We start from the raw sequence: 12,401 nt of genomic DNA, 5'->3' as shown, positions 1-12,401 counted from the left end.
AACATAACACTTATTGCAAGCATTAAGAGATTCAGTTCTATGAGATAAGTTTATCTTTTGTTCTCAAAAATTGCAATAACTTAAAAAGTAAGAAAATACTTAAAGTCATATTAAAATATGGTTATGTCAAACTCTTGCATTTCAGAGCATTGGAAGGTTTTTCATGCTGGGAGCAGCGTTTTTTCCAACTAGATCTAAACCACCAGCCAGAGGGAGAACATACTGTAGCTTATAATATAATTAACGTATCAACCTCCTTTCCTATTTCTCCTTATGCATGTTTTATAACCCAAAAGACCGCTACTAAAACCCAGGTGCAGATTTATCTACTATTAAAACAATGCTCAGTTTCCCACTAGCGGCATTGAGATGTTTTAAAACGTTTAATGCCGCTTTGAGTCAACTCTCCGAAGTTTGTCTTTTCCTTGACTCAAAAAACATCCCTTTTTTAACCTTTATTTTCCTCTCTAGCAAAAACTGTAACTCTGCATGAAAACACCCAAGTGCATATTGCTGACATTCAGTGGCTACCACGAAAAACAAGTCAGTTTTTATCATTCCAGCCCCCTTTTTTAGCACAGTATTCTTTCAAGCGTGCGTCTTGGATTGACCTGTCTAGGCTTTGTCATTAACACTGCTCAATCCTAAATGGGCAATTAAGTTTTTAAATTGTTTACAGTTGCGTAATGTAATTGCTCTGGAATGAAACTCCCTGTTGCTGGTTCAGAACAGTTTGAAATGTCTGTAAACCCTTGTCCACAAAGGGTTATATATATATAACGTACTTTGCACTGCAAGGTACACATGTCTACCTCTGAGCATCTTCCAAACTCCACCGTTAATTAGACCTACATACAACACAGTGAATATAAGTCACATACGCCACAAATAATATCTGGCAATGTGCTGGAAATCCAAACTAAGCCACAGCTGCATCCTATTTTCTTCAGTGCTAAATCAATCTCTTTGTAGGTCTGTGAAATAAAGGAAAGAGAACGTTAAGTTGTTTAAACAAGTGAGAAAATCTCATCCAGTTACTTCTTTCAGGTCTAACAACTTGCAGTTTGCTAAGTGTCTTCTCATAGGGCAACAAGCCCTGAAAGATTAAGAATCCATCATTTCTCCAGGTAGAATCATAGAATGTCCCGAGTTAATCTTTTCATAAACTAACAAATCACTGCCAGCATCTGAGGCCGCTTCAAAGCACGTTAGATCACACAGGGCATATTTTCACAGAACCCAGAGTGGACACAAGGCATTTTTAACACAGCCTTTTTATAACAACACTGGCTTTTCAACTATTTTTAAAGCCACAGATGTGTATCAAAGATTACACATCAAACCAGTGAGCAACTATACCAAACTACTGATTTTTTCTAAAGGCTTTCCCCAAATACTCAGTATGGGGGGTGAACTCTCCAGCTTAACAGCACATACAGAGGATTAGCAAGAAAAGAACAACCTGAACATTACCTAAAAACACTAGTTTATAGTTTTAAGCTATTTCCTTCTCCTGACTTTGTAAAATACTCTTCAAATGTTGTCCCTCCTGATGAAACGTTATGAATAGCCTGAGTAAGAAAGCCCAAAAGTAGAACCATTACAACATTTGTAAAGTAACAGCTGCCCGGCAGCAAGCATGGGAAATACAGAAATGCTCTTCAGACTTGCATGAAACTCAACATCTATCCATATGCAACCGTGGCAGAAAACCTTCCATCACATGGCTGGAATCTTTACATTGTGGTGGTTACGCAATGAGTTTCACCTTAGCTGCTCTTGGATGTATGTGAATATGTCCCCTGAAAAGGCAGATACGGCGCAGAAGTGTTAGGAACCATACCGAGCTTGTACAGCTTGGAAAAATGTACAAGATCAGCTAAAGTATCTATCAGGAAACCTTTAGTCATCATTGAGAAACAGGCTTTTCAGCTTGGGATGTGTCTGGCTACTTTGTACAGAACTGTAACTGCTGAGACTGTTGGAGTAATCCTTTCCAATACCGTAGCAATATTCCAGAAGAACAGCTTACCTTAACACACAAATAAGTTTACCATACTTGGGGGATGTTAGAAAAACAAGTGCCTCTCAGTTACACTCTGAACCAGTGAATTCTAAGGGTTTCACAACATGAATTGCCACATTCCTGCACCCCTAGCCTGGTCTATTTTGATTAGTAACTAATGCAGTAAGTAGCAGCACAACTTCTTAGTTGTAGCTTTAGGCATCTCCATTTTTGGAGTCCAAGTCAGTGAAGAAACCTACCCACACCCATACCCACTGTGGCAAAAGGAGAATACAGTTGTACTTAATTAAAGAGGAAGAATCTTGCATTACCAGTTTGACAGGGTATGGGACAGAATCAGTCTCCATCTTTAATACGACACTGCAGAGATTTCATTGGAGTTTTTCCCCTCCACATATAAAGTTGGTCAAGATTTCCTGCCGTCTTACACAGGATTTCACAGCATACGATGCTCCTCAAAAATGCCAAATGGTAAAAATAATGCAATATATGCTGAGAAAATGTCCCAAGTTCAGTATTTTTCCTGGGACTTCCCCATTCTAGAGGCTGAGCAGCTATGACATTAAATTGTCAGTTTCCTTGGACAAGAAAACAAAAATATGTATTTTATTGTGTATCAACCCTAAGCATACTGTACCCACAAGAAACAGCACCATTCATATTAAATTCCTATGACTTTTATTAATTCAAAATTACTTCATAATAAATACTGTGTTTAAAAAAAATTAATCCTCACGCAACTAATAAATACTTTGCTTTTTTTTAGTAATAGACCCAGGACAAGATTCATCACTTGTGGTTATTTCAGCGACAAGACCCTTCTGGTTGCAAAAAGCCCAAGAGGCAGCTGAGGCCCTGCCCTGTTCTGCTCCTTCGTCTCGGCCTCGTCGGCAGGTTTAGTTCTGCGGCCAGTCCTTGGAAAGAACGTTTTTCACGCAGCATTAAAAGGGAGTGCTTGGGAATATCTGAATAAGGTTGGCCAAGCCACCCTCATTAAACAAGTGCCAACATGTGCTTCCCCCTCACTGCTTTCCTATTATACACTTCTTTTTTTTTTGGCCAGGTGATGAACACTTCAGCCTTGTAATTTCAAACTTGTTTAAGCAGGTAATGCGCAATGAGGACACATACGTGCCTTCAGCAGAGAATTCAACTTACGGGCTCTTTACAGTTCATTTTCTTTGCACTCTATCACCCCAGTTTACATGGTAAGTGAATTTACTGGGCTAATTGAAGCGAAATATATCCAAATCTGCAATATTCAGAATAGATGCAACTGAATCATTCCATGGAAAAGTTACTTGATTTTTACAAATAAAGGCACCTCTAAAACCCATGCAACAAACAGGCTCGGGTCTTACAATAGACAAGCCTGGTGTTTAAACACAGAAAAACTTCAATCAGCAACACAGATTAAGTGTCAAAGAGTTGGTTTATGTGGGTTTTTTTTTATGTTCAAAGCAATTTTTTCTCTGCCACATAATCAACAGTTCCAAACTTGATAACTACCTGAATCCAAGAAGCACATTACACCACAGAACAAAACCAGGGATATGAAGAACACTAAAAGGCAGGGAAGAAAAGAGAAGAGACAAGGACAACCTGTTAATGTGCTGTAACCAGCACCCAGTGCTGAAGCAAAGGACAGATGGGTAAGGAACCTGGTCTGCAGAGGAGAAGCTCCAGTTCCACACTGGGCTGCAAACAAGGGAAAGCTGATGCAACCGGTTGAGAAAATAGGTTTGCGTGGCCCGTTGCTCCTCTACTGCTTCCCAGGACTTAATCTTTCGTAAGCATTGCACAAAATACAGAGGAGTGTTACGCAGTCGCTGAAGACTACAGGGGATCAGAGTTACAGCAGCGTGAGTATCAGCATAAATCAGATTACAGGAGGGGAAGGGACAGCTGCTTTCCTGCACGGACAGGCAGCGAGGGCTAAAATCCTAAAAAGCCTTTTCATTTCCACTTTACATGAAATAAAGTAATTCCAGATTTCTTCAGACAAAGGCTCAGCTTTTGGAAGATGGTGTTGGTGAACCACACCCTCCAAAGACACGCTGAAAGATCAAGCTGCATGTTCTAAAAGGAATCCATAGCTAGATGCACCTGCCTTGTGTTCTTCAACACTAAGCTAAAAGAATGTTATGACCTTCCGAGCCTTTTCCCCATGAACTACAAAAAGGTGATAATACTGCATGAGGAATATATTACTAAGAAAAAAATAAGAACTATCACTGTGGTATCCCAAGGCATCCCTGAAATTATCTAAACTAAACTTCCAGTCATTCACCCAAATGTCATATGGCAAATAGAGCTTTGATGAGATATTCTGAACTTAAGACGTTTACCTAAGACATAAATATGCGAAAACCCCAACCAGATTCACCCATATATCCACGACCACCCTCCATAGATGCCCTGCTGTCCCAACCTTGGTCTCTCCTTTACACACATAATGAGATTATGTAAAGAACTTCTAGTGCTACAGGTAACTCTATGAACCACAGAATCCCATTGAAATTTTTAAACGACCTTTGATTTGGGTCCAAAGTTTCTTTTATTTCTGGGTTTCCAAGTTAAAACACAACAGGTGGCCCATGCCTGAAATCCTTGTAGAAGAGATTCAAGTGTGAGATGTCAGTCTGGACTTTAAATATGACACACAGCAGAACCTTAAAGAATATAAAATTAGAGTGAGCTCTCTCCGCATTAAAGAAAGTTTTAGCTATTAGATCAAGGATTTGGGCAGACAAAATCCCACATAATTCAAGTAATTCAAAATAAACATCATTTATCATTACAGGAAGTTGTCAATGCTGAGAAGATAATGATTAATACACTTCACTAAGGTACTTTCTTTGCATGAACATTCATAGTTAGACAGTTCAACTATACATCAAGCCAGTCTAAACTTTGTATAGGTCAACACAAAAAATATTTCTTTAAAATGAACATGTTAAGGTGGCTTTGGGGTTTTTTGCCTTTTTTGGGGTTTTTTTGGGGTGGTTTTTGTTGGTTTTGTTTGGGTTTTTGTTTGGTTGGTTTTACTATGTAAATTAAGCAGCAATCTATATTTCTATATCTTTATAGTGTGTGCTGTTCTGCAAATTTGAGATGGGAAAAAAATGTCACTTCTTTTGAGAGTACGAGAGTTTATTAACTCTCAGTCTTTACTCATTTCTACGAGATATTCTATTCGAAGGCTGCCCATTCTCCTATTGCAACAAATAGAAAACACTTGCTTATTTTCCAAGTGGAAGTTGTTCTTCTCAACAAAACTAGGAGGACGTGCCTAACAAATTTTTCAAGCTTTGTTCCACATGGCCCTTTAAACAAGCAATGGGCCTCATTTAAGATCTGTCCTGACGACACCTGATTACATCTAATACTGGTAGCATGAGGATCTTTTCATTAAGGAATCTTGGGGCACTTCACAGAAGTTTTAAAACAAAATACTACTTCTAAGGATTTCTATTTCTGAAAACGTAACCATATGAACTACAGGAAAAGATGCGCTGATTGTTCTTATTGATATGTACCCATCAAAAGTCATAGTATATTTCAGATGCAACCACAATTATATTCCCGTTAAGCTTTTCACTGCCATCCAAAAGACACAAACACTCACATGGGCAAAGTTTGAGGTTGGCCGCTGTGGAACAGCAGAAAAGCAGATTAAGTAACAAAGCTCCTCTTAAAAACGTTACAGCTCTGGTCACCGAGGAACAGGCCACAGAGCCTCGTCAGGCTGCTCAGAAGAGGAGCTGATGCTCAGTAGAGCTCATACAAAACCCCAGTATTCACATCAATTTACAGAGAATCTAAAGGAAAACAATGTATCAGAATGAAACTGAGCATTAGCAAATACTGTAACCACAGCATTGCTCCAATTCTGAATATATGAGCGAGGAGAGGAATCTCAAGATATGGGTTCAGCTCACCAGGCAATTATCTGGAGTCTACAAAATGCAGAAACAGCCCTTCTTCATGTACTCCTGTGAAAAAGTCAAGTTGAATAAAAAACTCACTCCACTCGACAGCAAAATAATAATCCTTGTCTCAGCCCCAAGAATGGGAAAACATTTTTCCTGGCAAGAATTGCCACGCATTTCCCCATTGACACTTGGAGAATCCGCAGGCAGGCTCCTAAAAAAATACACTTGGAAAGTGAGGAGCACCCAGATGACCTGACACACACAAGGCAATTTACCCCTTCTCACTATTTGTAGCTTGAGATTCCTACGTGCAAGAGCTTATGATATGTATTTCTTAATACATGTCAACAGATACCAGTCAGCCTTACAGACTTAAAGTGACATAAGCTGCCTATATTTCTAAAAGCAGCTTCTGTGAAGACTCTACCATATTCATTTGAAGCAGAACAACTAAAACAAGCAAAATGAAGTGTGAAGTATATTAATTTAGCTCTGGGATGCAGTGCTAACTTACAAAGAGCAAAAACCAAAATTACTACCCAACAGGTAAAATGTTCTCTCCAGGGATTCAAGCTCTCCGACAATGTTGTTAACTGTAAGGGATCTACATACATAAAACCTCAATCAAATGTGTACTCTTAATTCTAAGATCAAATAGTACAGTAAGTAAACCCAACACCCACCTAAATAAATACAAGAAAGGAGAGACCAAAGTCACAGGCCAGTGGATGTTAAAGCAATAACAACTTGTAAGGTGTGGAAGGTGAATAGGGAGATGAGTGTTGGATTTTTAATTCACATTTCTCTTAAAAACAAAACCAAAAATATCCAAGAGGCTTTTTATTTCCTTTTTTTTAAAAAAAAACCAGCTAGATGGAAATTGCAACTACGTAGCCACATTAAATCTTGAAGTCTTGATAAAAAACATACTTAAAGTAGTTTTTAGTTATACTCTTAGAAAGAATAGAGAAGAAATAGATGGGCTCGCGGGTGAAGAATTCTCAGAACACCAAAATAACCACTACCTGTTGTACAAGAGGCTGCAGACAAGTTCGCATAGATATTTGTGAAGTTCACCTGGTTCTAAATATACCATGTATTTTTTAAGTTTATTTTGCTTATAGCTCTTTCACTCAAGCTTCTATGCTGCCTGTTTGTCGGACTACAGCACAGCAAACACTAATAAACCCATTATCAGACATTTCTGCACAGCAACAGAAGAAAAAATAATCACTAGCTCATCTTTCAGGGCTACATCGACTATTAAAAACAAACAAAAACATTTCTGTGTAGTCACCAAAACATTCTTCCTACAAATAAACCAAGGAAAACAAAAACAATAGTTTTAGACTTCATAAAAATCTTTTTATTAAAGGGATTGATGAGACATCATGAGAGCACTAAAGTTCACCCTCAACTACAAAAAAAAAGCCCAACTTTAAAACTAATTCTAACTTTAATCTAGCTAAAAGGTCTATTTATAATCAAGATAAGCTAAATTAAAAGCACAATATAAACTGCAAGTTGTTAATGATAGGCAAGCAGATGTCTGCTGGGTAAGGGTGGGATGTTTCAATAAACAAATTCACCCAGATACATATAAATGAGAAACTAAGACCAAACACTAGACTTGGTCCTCAACATACTCCACTATAACATTTAAGTGTAGCTACTCCTCTTTTGGCCCAATTATAGAGCATGGTTTCTGATAACTTCATATTCTGAAGGTCTCAGACAAAAGTTGTCTGGTTTTATGTCTTGCAAAGAAAGAAATGCTAGCAAAGCTGAGGTTTATTGATCAGATCAGTGAAGAATTTGGAACATTAACTCCTATCTCCATCTGACTTAAACCAGTGCAGGTAAAAAGAAATCTAAGCAAATCTCAGCTGCTGCAAAGCTTGGCAAGTGCTTTATTTAATGTACTTTCTGCAACTCTGTTCTTCATATTATGTACAATGCAAAGCCTCATTTCTACATCTATGACATCCTGTATGACTTAAAACTTGTCTGGAGGAAATCCAAGTAACACCATTACTAAAATGGCAACTAAATTCTTAAGTACATCATAATAAAACAATACCAGGCCCGTATCCAGACCAAGTGTTTAGATACTATTTGCTGTGAGGCATCGAGCAGCATTTCTGAGATTGTTGAAGATCACTCTATAGAGACACAGCTAAATTTACATTAATACCAACAGATACACACTATTTTTAACTAAAGTGTGCAGCAGTCATAAAAATACTTACTAACAATAAAATGCAACTCAAGATGGCCTGCTGGGAACTCACTTGAAATGAAGATACAATGGGTGACCTAGTAAAGCTGAAGCCAAACCAAAATTATAGGCAGGATTGCTTTGTTGTTTTGGGTTTTCTTGGTTTTGGTGTTTTGTTTTGTTTTTTCCCCATTTAACTCCATATTACAGTAAAATGCTCTTATTTATACACAGACACACACCGCCACTGACAAAGCTCTCATCTGCCCCTATATACACTGCTGAATACAGACATTCTGAATAGGAGTTTGATAAGTTTAAGACCAAAATATTAGAAGTGCAAGATTAAGATGGACCTAAATGAGAGCATTGCTGTATTAAAGAAGCATATTTGTACATCAGCTTATAGAATGCTTAACACACACGTTAAAATTGTCATCCCGATACAGCTGCTGTGAATTCATCAACTTTGGTGTTATTAGTGTCAGGTACCAGAGTCACTGTAAATTCAACTCTAGTCTTCACCACCCCAAAACAAGCCTCTTGTTGTCATTTACAGGAACTTCTACATGAAATTCCATCAGCAAATTGAACCTCAGCCTGCAACACCTCAACAGCAAGAACTGGTTGTCACTTGGACCTCATATACTTTAACTTCCAAGTTTAACTTGTAAATGCAGTAGCGCCCTGTATGTTGCACAGATTAACTCACAAATTTCAAGCACGCTAATCTTGAATTTTGTAGAATCCACTCTAGAATAGGGGTGTGGAAAGAAACAGAAAGGAGTATTTCTTCTGACCATAATTAAATCATAATTGAACGTGTTTGCATTAAAAATAACAGTTCTCTAAGTTCTCGGAGTACAAAGTTAATTTTCACTTTTTCTGGGGAAAAACTCTAGGAAGAACAGATTTCTTTTTAAGTTCTTGCACAGCAATTTGATTTCATCAAGTTCATCTTCCAAGGTCAGAGTCCAGTTTGATCAGCGTAATCTCTAACAGAAGGTAACTCCCAGAAAACAACAGGCATTGCCAAGAATCCAGTTATTTTATCAAGACAATGCTGCTGTATTTCATTTCCAGCTGCCCATACAAGAAAAACTTGTCAGTTTTACTCTGTGCAAATGTAACAGATAAAGCACATCTATACAAGATTAGAATGCTCTTCTCTCTGTGAATTAGATACCCACAACAAAAGTCTTCTTACTCTAAATTGCATTTACTTTTACAATCTACAAGATGTGCAAATAAACAAGTACCAATTTGCCGTTTTGTAACTATATGCACACCAGTACAAGCCTCTTCCTTATATGCAGAAACTCATGAATGTAAAGAATTAAGTACAGGGATGTCATTAGAAATTGAGTGTCTTCATACTACAAACAGAGTAGTTTTGGTACAGAAGTAATCTGGCATTCTTTCATCTATAAAAGGAGTTTCCATCAGTCATCAGAACGGTCTAACTGGCTGATTCAGCTAAATATATAACAGAATATATAACATATATAAATATATAACAGAAAAACTCTACACACAAACAACTGAACTCGATAAAGTACTCCAAAAATCAACTACAAAGCAACACACCAAGTCTGAGGGAGGAATAATACACTGGTTATGTTGTGACTTAGTAATTCATGCAATTCTACTGGTATTTGTACAACTAGTTTAATTGACCTTCACATCTCTTCCTACTAAATTCAAAATGACTACTATGATAAAGAACTTTAAAAAGTCTTTTTTCCTGAAAAAATAACACACTTGTCAGCAAATTTAAAGGTATCCTGCTTCTGCTGCTCCTTGAAATCCACAGCTAAACAGGTCATTTGAGACAGTAGCTCAAAACAACGCCCAGCTTGAAACAATTAACAAAAAAGTTTGAATAGTTTCAAATATCACACTCACCACCAAGTTTTCCTAGTGGACACTCATTAGAATTTTAAAAAAAGAAACCTTTTCACCTAATCAGATGTTTACACCTATAAAGTACCTGATGCTTTACCGTAACAGCAACAAAAACTTGTAGAATAGAGACGTTATTTCTGATTGTAGCCAGAATAATAAAACACTTTTGGCTTTTCAAAGCACCATCAATTGTCACCTTCCACAACCATTTATCTTAAGCACCACTGAGGATAAAATCAACATAGTTCTCACACCGCACCAACAGGATTTTTCAACAGCAATCTCCAAAATCTACACTCTGCTGTATATTTTTATAAAATCGCAGTAAAATTTATCTTACCACTGAACTATGAGACTTGTTTTCTTACAGATTTCACATGAAGCCATACAATTATGACATTCTTGAAAATGGGAATTGTTTTTTCTTAACTGCATTAATCTTTTAGAAATGTTGACATGTAAGTAGCTTACTAGATTTAGGAGGGAAAGCTGAGAACTGAAAAGGGAAGAGAGGAACAGCACAGGTTAGAGCTCAGCCACAAATCCAAGTATAACAGTTTACAGATGATACAATTGGTTAAAGGCACCCATTAATGCAGCAGACCTGAAATAGCGGCTAAAGAGAAGCCACAATTATTACAATAATAAAAAAAAGAGTGATTTTTGCCTGCAGCACATGATTGAACACCAGGAGCAGTAAAGGTTGGAAACATCTCCTTTCTCATTTCCATCATACCATTGTAGCACAACTGGATTAACACCTATTAGTTTTTAGTTTCTATCCCTGAGTAATTGCCAGAACCAATTACCACACCAAGAGTCAAACAGTGATTACATTATAATGAGAGCCATGCAAACAGAGGGTTTAAAACTACCGCTTTAAAAGGTATAAACAGCAACTATAAAAATAATAAGTATTCTTGGAACAAGGTGCGCAAGTCTAACACCATCGTGACACACTTTGGACAATCCACCATGCCAGAAAGTTCAAGTTAACTGACACCTGAAAGCGGCCTCTGCTTTGCCTCCAACCAAAGGCTTTTCGAGGTGTTCAAAGTCCAGTTGTATTCTTTTAATCATTGTATTATTTTTAAAAATGAGAAGTTCCATAGACACCAATCCCTTTTCCTAACTGCGCTATGTAACACATTTAGCGCAACAGGCTGTATGTTGGCATGTTGCATCCTCCAGAAGTCAATAATTAGTAACTCCTAGCAAGACCAAAACAAACCCAACATATCCCCCCCAAAAACAAAACAAACACAACAACCAAGACCAAACAAAACCAAACAAACAACCACCACAACCTACACCTGGACTTCTACATTGCCATGACAACTCAGGCTGTATGTATTCACAACTTCTCAAGTTTTTATATCAAATTCCGCAACAGTATCAGGCCTACATTAAAAAAATACTAGTGAGAGAAGTCCGTCAAGTTCTACTAAACAAAAGGATATAGATAGGACTTCATGCTCAAGCTAAGCCAGAGAAAGAAATGGCAGGAACTGGGAAAGCAAACTGGGCTGATGTTCCCCACTTGCCCTGTTTTTATATCCCTCTCTACGTGAGCAAGCACCAACAGACACTTATAAGTACTAAGCCAGATTCATCTCCCTCTAACATAATCTGACTCTTCAGACAATTAAATATACAAAAAGCCAACAAAAAAACCCACAAAGAATAGGAGAATTATTGAAAGATCCCTTCCTTTGACAGAGTCCATACCTGTGGAAGTGCAGTGTTGAGCTGCCTCTGCAAGGAATCTCTCTCGTGACCAACTTCATGGAGCTTGCCCTGGGTCAACGCCAGCGTCTCCTGCGTTTCTCTGAGTGTTTCCAGAAGGCGATCCCTTTCTTCCAACATGGAAACCATTAATTGCTCAAAATGGGAATCTGCATCTGACTGGAGCGGGGAACCTGAACCGTGGCCTCCGTTTCCCCCGGAGGGAATCTCTGCCTCGCTGATGGTTGGCATCACCTCACACATCATCTTGAAATAAAATCGAGACAAAACAAAGACTGTAAATTTAAGTCAAACAAATCTAAACAGGATAAGCAAAGGAACTTTGGATACTACCCATCATAGCAACTTAGCGTTCCCATTGATAGCATCAGCAAAAGTTGCCAACACCTTAGCGTTTGCCACTATTTCATTAAGACTGCGGGAGAAAAGGTATCCAATCAATTTAATCAAGGCATCGCTTCATAATGAGAATCTTGTGACTTCTTGCAAAACCAGATTTTTACAGCTACGATTCAGACTGTGATCTCATTTTAATGGATTCATATTTTTTGTTAAGGCTAAACTGCTGCTG

General features: G+C 37.9%; 1 protein-coding gene across 2 annotated transcripts in view; it reads right to left on the bottom strand.

Moving 5' to 3' along the window:
• Positions 1-12,076, bottom strand: part of PPFIA1 (PTPRF interacting protein alpha 1) — a gene marked incomplete at both ends in the record, with an annotated part of 48,384 nt that extends 36,308 nt beyond the window's left edge. For both annotated transcript variants that reach the window (XM_080346071.1, XM_080346072.1), the window contains one exon: positions 11,813-12,076. In XM_080346071.1, coding sequence (XP_080202197.1) covers positions 11,813-12,076 — 264 coding nt within the window. The remainder of the gene's footprint in view (positions 1-11,812) is intronic.
• Between the last annotated feature and the right edge of the window lie 325 nt (positions 12,077-12,401).

This window comes from Nesoenas mayeri (assembly GCF_963082525.1).
Source record: "Nesoenas mayeri genome assembly, chromosome: 5".
NCBI lineage: Eukaryota > Metazoa > Chordata > Aves > Columbiformes > Columbidae > Nesoenas > Nesoenas mayeri.
Note: the sequence above shows the minus strand (reverse complement) of the source record. Positions and strands in the feature narration are given on the sequence as shown.